The sequence below is a fragment of the Physcomitrium patens genome, chromosome 3 (assembly GCF_059467195.1).
Source record: "Physcomitrium patens ecotype Gransden chromosome 3, ASM5946719v1, whole genome shotgun sequence".
Taxonomy (NCBI): domain Eukaryota; kingdom Viridiplantae; phylum Streptophyta; class Bryopsida; order Funariales; family Funariaceae; genus Physcomitrium; species Physcomitrium patens.
The window spans coordinates 9874314-9888264 of record NC_143412.1 but is presented as its reverse complement, the minus strand read 5'-3'; the positions used below and the strand labels follow the sequence as shown (position 1 = coordinate 9888264).

At 36.7% G+C, this 13951-nt stretch overlaps 2 protein-coding genes across 6 annotated transcripts; both read right to left on the bottom strand.

Annotated features, from left to right (window-relative positions):
* Positions 1–2429: 2429 nt before the first annotated feature.
* Positions 2430–6620, bottom strand: LOC112279260 (nuclear transcription factor Y subunit B-1). Of its 5 annotated transcripts, none has more exons than XR_012217143.2 (8): positions 6233–6620; positions 5523–5774; positions 4674–4803; positions 4295–4506; positions 3991–4068; positions 3486–3527; positions 3087–3110; positions 2430–2827 (listed from the first exon to the last, which is right to left on the bottom strand). XR_012217143.2 is itself a non-coding variant. In XM_024513514.3 (8 exons), the coding sequence occupies exons 2-7, from the start codon at positions 5759–5761 to the stop codon at positions 3072–3074; spliced, it is 534 nt and encodes a 177-aa protein (XP_024369282.1). In that variant the 5' UTR covers positions 5762–5774; positions 6233–6620; the 3' UTR covers positions 2430–2827; positions 3034–3071. The 5 variants fall into 5 exon arrangements, 2 of the variants coding, with proteins under 2 accessions (XP_024369282.1, XP_073388778.1); XR_012217141.2 differs by having other exon boundaries at positions 3034–3110; positions 4240–4300; XR_012217142.2 differs by having other exon boundaries at positions 4240–4300.
* Positions 6621–7432: 812 nt separating this feature from the next.
* On the bottom strand, positions 7433–9918 carry LOC112280661 (protein YCF54, chloroplastic). Its single transcript, XM_024516405.3, has 5 exons — positions 9658–9918; positions 9128–9219; positions 8700–8730; positions 8271–8497; positions 7433–8029 (listed from the first exon to the last, which is right to left on the bottom strand). The coding sequence occupies exons 1-5, from the start codon at positions 9817–9819 to the stop codon at positions 7852–7854; spliced, it is 690 nt and encodes a 229-aa protein (XP_024372173.1). The 5' UTR covers positions 9820–9918; the 3' UTR covers positions 7433–7851.
* Positions 9919–13951: the final 4033 nt, after the last annotated feature.

The window sequence follows — 13951 nt, the reverse complement described above, 5'->3', positions numbered from 1 at the left end:
ATGAAATGTCCTAGTTGAGGAATAAAGAAACCTTTGTTAATTTTTAGGGTATTCATATTATTGAGCCGATGATAGAATTAGGAATAGAAACAATTTGAAATACCATTGGTTACTCTAGCAGGTATCCATAGTATTAAGGCTTCAAAACAAGGAGAGAATTGACTGATTGTATTGAGTTGGTATTTTGGTTCAAAGAAAGATCTACATCCAATACTTTCTTGCAACAATAGACTTTCTCCCAACCATTCTACTTAAATTCTAATGTTAGTCTTAAGTCATTATTGGAATAATGATTGCTGAAATAGACTATGTCTTGGCTTCAAGGACTTCTGCTACTCTTCTATCCTATCACCAAAGAGCCAAACAAGCCTACTAAAACTATTAGGTTTTGGTTTGCCACCAGCAAGGATGAACGGAGGTTGATATAATTTTTGTTAGGAGAAATTTGTGGTGGCATCTTTGCTTTAGTTGAGGCTGGAGCTTCCACATTCTCTTTTTAAGTTAAGTTGCCATTAGCCTCTAGGTTTTCTAGAGCCTTTAAAATCCTTGACTTGTACCTTGTTAATTCATTTGTGATAAAGAGCAATGTTCTTCAACCAATTTCAACTTCCATAGCCATTCAAAAGCATTGTTCCATAGTATGTTCATTTTGGCTCACTCCCTAATAGAATTCTAAATCTCCTAGCAATCTAAGACTCTAAATCTTCCAACAATTTAGGACACGACTTTTATGTATTTTTAGGGTATACCCTAAAGTGTCATCCACATTAGAATCCAAAGTCCTCTTAACCAGCTCAAGTCAAATCTGAACGTCCTTATTTGCAAAATGCAAGTATCCCACCTTGATTGATGCGATATTAGAATAAAGTAACTTTTATGTGGTAGTAGACTACAAGCTAAGCACTTGGAAGAAACCCCTGCTTAAGTTGTATCCTAACAGTACTGATGCCCCGCCATGTTCTTTAATTGATGCAATCCATTAGTTGGCACGTAGACTGCTTACCACCAACAAAGTATGCCACAATTGCATGTTTTTGCAGGTCTCTTGCTTGATGATTTCTTGATCAAGCTTGACCGCAAGCGCCGTGTTGTAAAGCAATAATCTCGTGTTGCTTTGGGTGTAGCATGTGGGTAGTGATTCTTGAACCGTCAAGATCATAGGATGAAATTTTGCGTGCTTTCCCATACTCGTGACTGCCACCACCAACTTCGGCTCAACAATATCCGCATTGTGGATTGCTTTGGAAAAATCATGAATATCTTTTGACTTCGTGGATTCTATGGGAGCATGTGCGAGTTTAGCCTTCATCGAATCTGCATAAGTGTACACCTGCTATTGCTAGGGAGCAAAGTTACCCTAGAAAATCCCAACACTAAAAACAATGATACTAATCGAAATGTTGTCCCACTCCTCCCTGGATCACAACCTTCACTGAGGGAAGGTATTATGATAGAAGCTACACCGAGTGTGTACACGCAGGGAAGAATTGAACCTAATTCGAACCTAATTGATCTGTAATCCGCCTCAAAGGTTTGCAGCGCAGATGAGCTGATGCCTCCGGAGCTTCATTGCGCCGCTCCCTTCTCCTTCCAAGTACTCCCTATCACTCTTTTGAAGCGCCTGATGTGAACTTTCATCTCGTTCCTGACACGTATATTCAACACCATAACTGATCCCGTGAAGTGGATAGATGTGACATGAGATTTTTCATGTTGCAAAAAATAGCTGTAATACGTAGTTCAAAACGGCGAGCATCTTGGTTGGATCTCTCACCTGTGTGCAATGACACAACTTGGTGTACGAAACCCCTTCAAGTCAATGCTTCTTGCTACGAAAGTGAGCCATGAGCTAATCAATTCTTGGGGTTTGACCTCCCCGTTGGATATTTTTCGGTTATTATTTTGAACATATTGAATCAAATGACGGACAACTTTACTTCTACTTGAACCTTTTAATTGATCTTTTTGAACGCACGCCACCCCGAGTAGAATGCAGCTATCAAAACAAAAATGTTGACAGCAAGAGAGTAACTTCATGATGTACATTTGTAAACAAATTCAAACCAGGGAATCAATAGTCATGATAGTAGTCCTGAAGGTTTCAGCAAAGATCAGGTCAAACTGCAAGCAGCTCGGATGTCGTCGGTCGATAAAATCCAAGCTTGGTTGCAACACTCGCCGATGCTTCCATTGATCACTGTGCATCCCAATTATTGAAGCAGTATCCGTCCTTGTAGTGACAGATTCTGTTGAAATGGAGGATTAGAGGGCTCAACAGTTAGTTCCTTCTCACAATGGCATGAACTGGCGCGAGTGGACATGGAAACTGCGCACTTCACCGTTCACCTCACAACTTTGCTCATAAATTCCTTAAATAAACATCTTCAGAGAAATAAATGTTATAACGCACAGCTCCATAGCTGTCAAAATAAAACACTAAAAGGATCATTTCTTCTTTTCAAGAGATAATACAGTTTCCGCATTGAATCAGCAGTGTGCTTAAAAAGTGCTGACAAATTCCTGACCATTTGGTCGTCTAGATATCCCTGCGATGACTGAAGCTCACACAGGTCTCTCTAACAGAGCATCTAAAAAACTCTGTCTGGGTAGTACTGACAAAACCAGAAACGTGATCGTGACCAGCATTCCTTTCCCTTCATTAAGCCCATTCGCTTGTCACATAATACTGAATTTCCCCATAAATCCATGTCCCAAAAGGACAGTACACGGGTTACTAAATCTCAAACCTACACCTACAGCTACCATTGTCTGCCTTTACACAGATTTACAGTTTTTCCCCAGGAGCGCCCACCATCTATTCCTGCATCTGTATGTTCAACGATGCAGGTTACAACCATTAATCCTTAACTGTATTATATACATCACAATCATCAAAAACTAAGAAACAGTTCTCACAGGCAACCACAATTACGTAGAACAATAAATGTGGAAACATACAGAACAAGTCACTTTCTACATAGAAAAAAAAAGAAAAAGAGAAAAAGAGGGGAAATAGAGCATTGATGGACGGACCTTTCTCTTAAGTAGATTCGAAAATGTAAGTAGGCGATCTAATAATGCTGTACCTGGTAATTGCCAGAAGTCATCATCTGCAGGCATAAAATCCGGTTCACAGATAAAGACTCTCGTAAAGACGAGATACTTTGGTGAAAAAACAGAAAGACCATTATTCAGAACTTAAACAGCCAACATTACTTGCTTGTGCTGATATTCATCAAACTAGGAACTTAAGTATTGATTTCTTAAAGAAACAGATGTGTCATAAAGAAGGAACAATTAAAATACCTAACTAACAGATCCCAGCTGTACAAAGTAAAAACTACAAGGATTCGAAAAACGTATGATTTCAGACTACAAAAATTAGATATAAAAAAAGAAAAAAAGAAAAAAGAAAACACGGGAAGAAGAGGATTATTGTGAGACAGGAATCCTGAAAGTTCCAGTACTAGAGAAACTGAACAAACCTGCGCTTGCATGTAGGGGTTGTAACCTCCTTGCTGTACCATCTAAACAGTTGCAAGAAACGGTTACCAAAATCGAAAAGTTGGATTTAAAACCAGCTGCAATTGCACTTGGCTAGCAATAGATAACAGATTCCTTCGAACATGCTTAAGACACGTTCCAAACCTTTATCCATTGCAATCACAAACGATCTGAGTTTTGAATTACCATACAGGTCCAAACCTATACTCCCAGCTAAAAATACGATAAAATGAAATAAAATAAAAAAACTAATCAAAGAACAGTCATTGAAAGCAGCCTACGATATCCAGTGCAAAACTAAGAAAAAGCAAGATTGTACATGGACATCCTTGGCATACTTGCAAACCACGCCTCGCAGAATATAAAACACGTAAAAACGTCGAAGAAAGGTCCAGACCTAAAACATCGTGAAAAAGAATACAGGCTCCTCGATAAGTAGCACTAGATCTGAAGACATATTAAGTGAGTGCAGCATTAGAATCTCACTTGCACACCAGGAGACACAATGTTACTTCCCTCCTTCTTGCCAGAGGATGATTCTCCAGCCTTGTTTGTCAAAGCACCCTGTTCCAACCAACAAAAGTTACAGGACATGTTAGTTATATAAATGGAGAATAGGTATAAGACTTTTTTAAACAAAACTCCGAAATTTCATGGCAGCAGCGAAATCAAATACAACATATTAACCAAAACAATATTATCAGACCATAGGAAAGTTAGACATCCATAACATACCAGCAAGACTCTCAAAGCACAATGAATGTAGGTTATCAATGAAGACCGAACATACCTCAATCTGGAATGAAACAGCCAAGTTGATCCACCACACATGTCAAAGGAAAATGAATCAATCCTCAAATTCATGATGCCGCGATGAACAGGAAACCACATGGAAAAATCAACCACTAGCGAAACAACATTGCTATAACACTGAAAGTTAACTCACGGAGGAATATGCCCAATCCTGACCTAATCACTCCCCAGAAAACCAACAGAGTTATCCTGTGACATGCAATGACGTGCAACATACTTGAGCATAGAGCACGTATTCTGAGATTCTTTAACCCTTTTAAAAAGACTCAAGGTGCAGGCAAATAACCGGAAACCTAATTTTCAAGAGGAAAACAGAGCATTTGAGAGATTCCTTAAATAGATAAAAACGAGAATACCTCTCTATACTTATGAAGATAAACTTTTAGCGGTTCGACGTAGTCTTCGAACCCTAATGTGCTCATAGCCCACAGTAAATCGTCTCCATTTATTGTCTTTCTCTTTTCGCGCTGACATTTGTCGCTAGCTCTGTGATATGTCAAGGAAAATGACAGACAAATGCCAAAGAACTTCCACCTCAACATCCTGTACGTGACCTAAGAATCCAATACACCTAGAACTAAGGTGACACGAAGATATTCAACCTCCGTTATGATGGGGCGAAATATCGTACATTCAAGCAAGATTTGGTTGAGGAACTAGACCGGACAATCGTTTCAGACATTAACAACATGAAGACTAGAGGTTGCATGAAAGAAAGCCAGCTGCCGATAAGAGGGAAATATTGAGGGTACACCTGTTCATTGCATGCTTGCGTACCATTGTATCGCCTTCCAACTCTAAATAAATAAATGAATTGGAGAATTAAAAAAATAAGGGAATCCGATTCTGTTTCCACGTGTGAATCCGAAGGAAGTAAAACATGACACAGATTCTGAAGACCTAAGCGAAGGGACAGGCCTACATACGCACTGTAAGCAACTAAACTCGTTGAAAAGATCTGCAGCGGAGAGATTGCACCACCATACCTGTAAAACGTCCTAAGAAAGGAGGAAGTAGAACTAAATGCCATTCAAAAGGAGAAATCGCATCATAAACATGGCTCCACATGAATGATAGCAAACTGCAAAAACATTTTCGCGGAAATGAAAGCATGGATCAACTACAAGATTAGCAGAGGTAAGATGAGGGCAGCGGGATCTATGCAAAAATGTCAGAATTATTTAGACGTTGTGAAAAACGGATACTCGCTAGTGATGAAACTGATGAATTCTGAAACACACTCCTGAACAGTCTCCTTCGCATCTTTGGCAATCTTAGCATTAGCAGGCAACGCCTTCTTCATGATGCGGCTAATGTTGGCAATTGGAAGAAAACGATCCTGCTCACGAACACTAGAGTTGTCCCTATCACCGCCCCCATGGTTACCCCCGTATTCATCCGAGTGCGGACTATCTTGACTACCAGGACTTCCAGCCTCCGCCATTAAATCTCAACTCCTACATCATCTCATCAAGACAAACCGCAAGTTAATCACAAAAAAATCGTCATCCATCCATTCAGCTCCGTTTCTACTCTCAGTGCAACCAACCCGGCAAAAAAGATCATTACCCTCTCGACATAATTTTCCCTGTATTTCAACGTCACAGACGCCGCCACTAAACTTTCTAGAAGCCTCCAACACTAAAACACTACGCATCGACACTCAGCCAAGCGAACCAACACAGCCTCATTCTCGTCAACCTAAATACTAATACACTAAATCACTCAGCAGGCAACTCGTCACCGCCTCTGGAACTCGTAAACGCAGCTAAACAAACCTCACATGCCGTGTCAAGTGACAAAAAGTTCACCTACGAGAGGATTTTGACGGTATCGCTGCTGCTGCTGGTGCTAGACTTGGTACCAAATACAGGCGATAAGCGGTCGGACTGCTCTACGAAACATACAAACTCACCTAAAGGGAAGGCCAAGACGAATGCCGTAGTTTGGAGAGAGGAGCCTGCCCAGCAAAGCGAGACGCCGATGAAGTAAAGGGGTAAGTATTCCCGGGAGGCAATGAAGAAGGGAGGGAGGGAGGAGGGAGGGGAGAGGGGGTCCGGTGTGGCGGAGAGAAGGGGAGGTCGAAGGGGAAGGAGAAGGGGACAACAACGTCTGCAGCGTATGTATGTGCTGTGCAGGGAGAGAGGGAGGAGGGTGAGATCGGTGCGAGGGGGGAGAGAGAGGGAGCGAGGGAGGGAGGCAAGGGTAGCACGGAGGCAAAGCAGGCAACAGGAGGGAGAGAGGGAGGCTGGTTTGGCAGAGGGACGACGCTGTGCGCTTTCCTCATTGGCACATCGCCGCCCTTTACCACTTGTCTCTCTCCTCAACTCCCTCCTCCGCCCCTTTCTCCCTCGGGCTTCTCTCTCCTCCCTGTGAACACTGTCGCAGTCGCCCTGCCGGACGGCCCACTGTTGACGACCGCGGCCAATAAAAAACTGGCCATCCAAAGGAATCTCCACAACGACGATTCGATGCAGTTCATTGCCGTCGCCGTTCGAAACTCCTGCCGTTGCTCACAGCCACGTCGCTCACCTCACATTCTCGTGCGTCAGGGCCAGTGGCTTGTCTCTAGTTCGAATTGAATAAAGAAAAAGTTACTTTGTCGCTTCCAAGGATCATGCCTCGTGTTAACACCCTATCCGGAACTCAGTTTCAGGCGGTTAGGGTTCTCCGGAAATTTCTGATCTTTGAAAATCTGCAGTGTACCGTGGTAAACTTTATCGAAAACAATGAAACCATTAAAAATAGAGAAAAGGCACATCAAATGTAAAAACTTAAACAAAACTTCTCGAAGTATTACAAGTGTGAGCGATGAATGTGGTAATTCATAATTTTTAGTTTTATGAATAATGTGTCGGGCTTTACAATTTCGACAAATATAAAAGGGACCCCAAATTATTCATCAGTTTCATGCACTAAAGTGGATGTGCAAATGTTATCCGAAAATAAAGAAGAAGGGCAAATGTGTCATTCATATCGATTAGACATAGTTTGATTTAATGAATGATTATGATTGTCCTCCACAGTGCTTCGTATTTCTTTTGCAACAACACGATCTAAATACTAAGGTATGGAAAAACAATTCTGAGCAAACACTGGACTTGTTATAGTGCGATTATTTAATGTGAATCTCAATTGATTCTCCAGTATAATAGTTGAGATCATTCAGAGCAGGAGGGTAAAAAATGTGCTCAAAGAGAGGTCCTGGCCAAAGCCTTTCTGATTCGTCGGCATCCTTGAGACCCTAGAAGAAACCTTTGTAAGCCCTAATGATTCTCGACACAACACCAAGGCTGAAGCCTACACGTCTTTGTGATGCTCCTCTACTACCTCTGTCTAGTTCCTATCAGTTCTCGCACTCGTATTCACTGTCTTACTATCCACACTCACGAGCTCTTGGACCTTTGATCTAAATGATCTAGTTCAGCACGGAGTCACCCGCATAATGTTGATAATCCCCGAGTCTGCAGCAACAAGACTAGAACGAAAGGGACTGAAAGTTCAAAATGCGATATATTTAAAAAGAACAACGGTCTAGTTCTTCTTGTACAGGAACGGAGTCCACCAGTCACCCTCGTATTTGGGGTAAGGGGCAATCCACTTTGCTGGTCGTTCAAACGTAACAGTGGTCAGCTTGCCTGTCAATGCTTCGTCTGCAGAATTCACAATAAGTTCTCCTTTCAGCACTCTGTCCAACCTCAGCTTCATGAACCTGAAATCGTCTCATCAGCGTATTTCGTGCGTTAGACAAAAAGAAATTTGGTGCAACGTGAAGTATCTATGAATCATCAAGTTGTTGACAAGGAGCAAAATATGGTATGATGAAAATGTGTGAAGACTAAGAACTCAAAAAACCTAATTTACAGTTTTGAAAGCTTTTGAGCGATGCAACTTGTGTCGAATGCGACATAATACACCATTTACAACAATCAACTAGGCAAGTGAACACTCACGTGATCCAAACTTTGTCAGTCGACACGAGTGCAACAGCCGGTCTGCCCACTCGCTTGGCAACCTCTGGTTGCTTGTCGAGGAACTCAGGTTCAAGCACTATCCAGAAATCTTGTTCCTTGTTACGCTCTCCGTACATACGCAACTTCTCTTGCATTTGCTCTTGGAAGTGCTCTTCATCATCCAACATAAACTTTGCATTCGCAACCAAGTAGAAGAAGGTAGTCTTCTGCATCAAGCAAATACAGCTGTGAGTGAAATCGGAGGATTGGCAATGTGAGTCTAAGATTACACCAGTCCAAATAGACGAGGTTTTAAAGTAGCAGCAAGCTGTTCACTCAACTCTAAATTTATTCATGATAAATCATATTGAATAGTTGAAGCATTTGCATTCATTCAATTCTTCGAGTCCGTCAAGCAAGGTCACCAACCTGCGAAGTAGCAGTAGCAGAAGTCCCATTTCTGCAAAACTAACACAGAGCACGGATTACTTGACTATGTTTAACGTTTACTCCTCCATTACATAATTCTCTAACTCACATAAAGGTGTTGAAGCGCATCAGTCCTCGAAAGTTGCGCAAGTTGTAACAAATGTCTAGTTTAAAAGCAAGGATGTAGCTAGTACTGAGCATAGGTAATTGGGTACAAAACTCAACGCCGAGCTAAAACAGATTCAATTAGCAGGCTCAGCATCTTCCAGGTCGTAATTCAATGGATGCGCTGATTTGCACTGTTAGACCCAACCTTCCATAGGCATATTTGAACTAATTAAGGAACTAGTTTCGGCACATTGTTTGAAACTAGATGCTTCGTGGTATAAAAGAAACCAAAAACCAAAAATACGCAAGAGAGCACGTACGATTCCAGCTCGTTATCCACAGCTTGCGCTCGAATTGGCTGGATTCTCCTCACTCCATCGTAACCACTCTGCCTACCACTGAATATCTGAATCTGCGCCACCAGCATTCAAGTGATGAGTGTCCATCGGGCAGACGTCATCTAAAAGACTCAGGATTCGTAGACACTAGTGCTGGTAACCATATCCGCAGAAATGATGACAAAACATGCCTCATTGCAGAATTCATAAATCTAACTGGGACAAAAGGCCTCATTCGTCGTAAAGCGTTGGACCTGTTAAAACCTGAGTAATATAGAAGAACCAATAATTGTCGCACATCGAGCACGAGGTTTCAAAAATTGCACACAATTGCACAACTAAGAAAAATTGAGGAGAAGGAAAATTTGGAGAAAGAGGTGCTCTGAAGTCAGATCATTAATACCAACTATGCTTAGAATGCAGAATACTTCATAAACATTCGCAAATACGTCAGACCATACCAAGAAATGAGAGATGAAGGGAGATCTCCTTCAAGAAATTGGAGTGCGCACCTTATTTACGGACTCATTGAGAGTGAGAGCGCGTGGCGAGAGCCTCACGTGCTCAATGGAGGCTCTCGGCGACAAGCTGCTGGTGGAAGCCCTGGATCCGGCCTCGCAAACGTGCAGACCAGGCGAATCTGCCGCGACCGCTGCTACTCTTGTGCACGCCATAGCGCTGTCAACCTTGATAGAGCTCAAATGCTGACACAGCGCTTCCCCTTGAGCTGGACCTGGTGGCTATGGCGATAAGAGCGATGCGAGGTTGCGAGAAAATGCTAAGCTAACAAAATACTGGGAGATGGACGAAGATAAGGTAATCCCATTCTGTATCTCGTTCCCAGTCAGATATGACATCCCATTCGTGACTGGATACGGTGATGACAGGTTGGGAACTCCCAGGGGAACGTCTGACGTGGAATTTTACTTGCCAGCCCTGCTCATCGTTTTCCCATTCATCCAAGAACCCTTCCTCTAATTCTTCTTCTTCTTCTTGTTGTTGTTGCCAGATGGATCCGCTAATTCTTGCATTAACATACATAAGGGACTTAGTATAAGAATGCCAAAAACTTTTACCTAATTAATTAATTTATTGATTGAAAATAACAATTGAGTTTCCCTATGTTTCACATTAGTACATAGTAAAGATGACAAAAATATTATTAATAATAAGATTTTAGATGTTATAAAATAATTTAGGATTAAAATAATAATAATAAATTTAAGATATTTTAAGATAGGCGATTTCCAAGTCTATTATATTATATTTTTTATTTTAAAATAATTTATGTCTTTTCTTCTTTATATATATACATATATAAAGAAGAAAAAAAAGTGATTGCAATAGAATGAATAAATAAAGATAAAAAAGAACAATCAAGTCTTTTCATTTGTCACAAGTTTGGATATACATTACATAAATATTGTATAGATTCTATCTAAAGTTTTAATAGACTTTTAAAAGAGTTTGTATGGATTTTGCTAAAAAAACTTTATGATATTAATTTTATATAAAATCCACCAAAGTTTTTCATGTAATTCAAAAAAAGAATATTTTTTTTATCTTTAAAGTTAAATATTTTCTCAAAAAAATAACAAGAAAAAAATTCTTATTATACATTGAATCTTTGATTCTAATTATATGGTATTAGTAAATTTTTTTTATTGAATCTTATTAAAATAATATTTATTATAATATAAAATATTTAAAGATATTTTATTAAAAGAAAAAATAAATTATATATAAAAATAATTAGATATAAGATTTTTATTTTTTTATTTTCTTAAATATTACTAATTCATCAATGTATTATTGAGCATATAAATCACAAAAATCCAAAGAATTAATACATTCTTATGTCATTGGAAAAAAAGAATAATCGCTCAAAGATTGTATAGTATTAATATTAAAATAGCTATTGCTAAAGATAAGAAAACTAAAGACTTTTGAAACAAGATTAAAAACAAGAAAGATATTAATAAGAATAAAAAATAATTTATTCTTATTTCTAAATATATCATCTAATTGGAAGCCACATAATGACATTATATAAGACCTTCAACATATATCTAACTTACAAGACAAGTCTCATATTTGTGCCACATGACAAACTTCTATTACAAGTGATTAATATATGCAATACATGGTGAACTTTTTGGCTAAGTTTTCAACCTATTAATCACCTATAGATACGTTTAATGTCAAATCCATATTTGTAAATCTAATAAGTTACTTTTCTACAAAATATTATCAAATTTACTCACTTATATTTATTTCTATCTAATTCCTCTAAATCTAAATAAATATGTATATTTGTGATATATCCTCTCTTTTAAAGATGAGTTCTATGATGAACAATGATCACATCTTGAAAAAATCTAATTTTTTGAAAATTAAATTTTATACATATTTTAATCTTAGTTCTCTTTAAAGATAGTTGATAGGTCTTCTTTTGAACTAAAATAAATTCCTTCTAGTTAGGAATCTTATCCAATTCATAAAATTTTTAATTATCTAAGGATTTAAACAAAAATCCTATTAACACTTGATTTATGTCTAGTACTTCCAAAAATTCTTCCATTAAGAATTAAAAAAAAATCCTCTTATTTCTTATTTAAAAATCATTAAGCTTCTTAATTGATCAAATGATATACTCTTACATTCATAATACTATAATAAAACCACTAAAATAATTCAAAAGACTACACACTTAAAAAAATCTTTATAAAAAAATTACTTTTATTTTTGTAGTATTAATTATTATCCAAATTTCAAACTTTATCTAAGAATATTTTTTCATCTATAAATAAATTTTTATCTAATAATGATTTTTTAAATCTATAAATGAGTTTTTATTTAAGGATGATTTCTCATCTATAAATGAGTTTTCATCCAAGAATAATTTTTCATTTGCAAATAAAAATTCATCTATATAAAATAAATTTTTATTTATCAAAATTCATCTAATTTGATCTAATTTCATACAATGTTTCATCTAATGGGATACAACTTTATTGTCAATTTTTATCCAAATTATTTATCTATAATATCTAATTAATGGACTTAGAATATCATCGAAATAAGAACCAAAGTTGTTTGGCACTTCTAAACCTATTAATGCATCTACCTTCACAATTTAATATACCATGGCTAATCACAATTGAATCTAATTAGTCTTATTAAAAAGAATACCTGAAGGTACATCCACTTTCCAAATTTTTCCTTCAAATTCAATTGTCTGACTCAAATATCCCCTTTAAAGTTGATACTTTAATTTAGCAAGATAACAGACTCTCTTCTACAAAATTGAGCCACAGCTTGGTCCTTGATTTTTTTTTAGTAAATCTAAGATTTTTTAATTCCTACCTCTAAAAAGTACTTTTTTTCAAAATTTGAGTCCTTGAACTACTTCAATCTCATTAATTTTGTCTTTTAAAGTTGTGCCTTTACTTGGCGACTTGAACTTAGAGGTAGTAGATCCTTTGCCATAAAAATCAACACTCCTACCATGCCTTGGCTCCAATATGATTGATTCTTAGTTTTTTAGAAACTACACTTCATCAAATTTATAATAAAATAATTCTTGTTGCTTTAAAGTTTGAGAGTAATGAAAAAGAGCCTTTCAAAATAGACCTACTAAATTATGAAGGCATAATACCATCCTTCACTAAATTAGAGGTTTTTCTTTATATAAACTCCAAATTCTAAGATTTTTATGTTTAGAGTATCACAAAAAAAAAATTCCTTCTTTTATTTAAAAATTTCAAAAATTGATTCTAAAAACTAAAAGAAGAAAAATTGGAACAACCAAAAAGCTTATAAAACCTAGAAAAAAATTGGCATGACTTTGTCCATCAAAAAAAAAAAAAAAAAAAAAAAAGAGCTTGGCCGTCCAATCTTTTTATATAAGTACTTGAAGTCCTAAGAATGGGAGACAAAACTCTACAATTGAAATTCTATGAATTTAATCAAGATCTACAATTCACAAGGCCTTCCAAATCTAATCTTGATTTTGAAATTGGAAGCTCTTATAACTATCTAATAGATATATTTTTGATAGAACTAATGCCACCATTGTATTTAAAGTTTAATTTTACTTCAGATCGCCTCTTTATTTGCTCAAATATATGCTAAAACTTAATACTTATGTAATTTAAAAGAATTATGATCTAAAGCTAATTGACTATTAAAATGCTAGAAATTTGCCACTAAATGGTGTTATAATTTTATCAAAGAACTTGCGGAAGTTTTACCACCAGATTAATCTTAATTTTTTTTAAAGGATCATGGGATAAAAAAATTATAATTTTACTAATCTTTAGAGATTCTAGTAATTCTAAGAACTTAAAAGAATAATAAAAATCAATTTTTTTTTTCAAAAATACAAGCTTGAACCTATCCAATTGAATAAAAAAGAAAAAAAGAAAGAAAAAAAGAAAGTATTAATAGAAATAAATATAATAGCTAAAAACTAAAAATTATTACTAATGTAGTTCTTCTCTTATGAGAAAATATTTAATTTTAAGCCTTTAGGACTTACATATCTTTTAAGATATTATAATTGCAAATTTCTTGTGCAAACATTAGTTTTTCTTCATTTAAAATCTTCTAAAGTAATCTTTATCTAATAGTTGTAATTTGGCATTCTAAATGCATCTTTATGTTCTAAAAAAACCAATGAGTTGATTTAATGATTTACACTTTTTAGCCATTGATAGTCTCTCAAATTAATAAAAAAAGATCAACATGATATTTGATCATTGTTTAGGCTTTTATAACTCTTAAATAAAACATTTGAAATGCCAT

Coding starts and splice junctions, on each gene's coding strand:
- LOC112279260 (XM_024513514.3), bottom strand. CDS start 5,761: ATGGCGGAGGCTGGAAGTCCTGGTAGTCAAGATAGTCCGCACTCGGAT. Junction 3,528..3,990: donor TTGTGTCTCCTGGTGTGCAA/GTGAGATTCTAA, acceptor GCAACTGTTTAG/ATGGTACAGCAAGGAGGTTA. Junction 3,111..3,485: donor ACCCCTACATGCAAGCGCAG/GTTTGTTCAGTT, acceptor TTATGCCTGCAG/ATGATGACTTCTGGCAATTA.
- LOC112280661 (XM_024516405.3), bottom strand. CDS start 9,819: ATGGCGTGCACAAGAGTAGCAGCGGTCGCGGCAGATTCGCCTGGTCTG. Junction 9,220..9,657: donor TCAATGAGTCCGTAAATAAG/GTGCGCACTCCA, acceptor CTGGTGGCGCAG/ATTCAGATATTCAGTGGTAG. Junction 8,498..8,699: donor CTGCTACTGCTACTTCGCAG/GTTGGTGACCTT, acceptor TGCTTGATGCAG/AAGACTACCTTCTTCTACTT.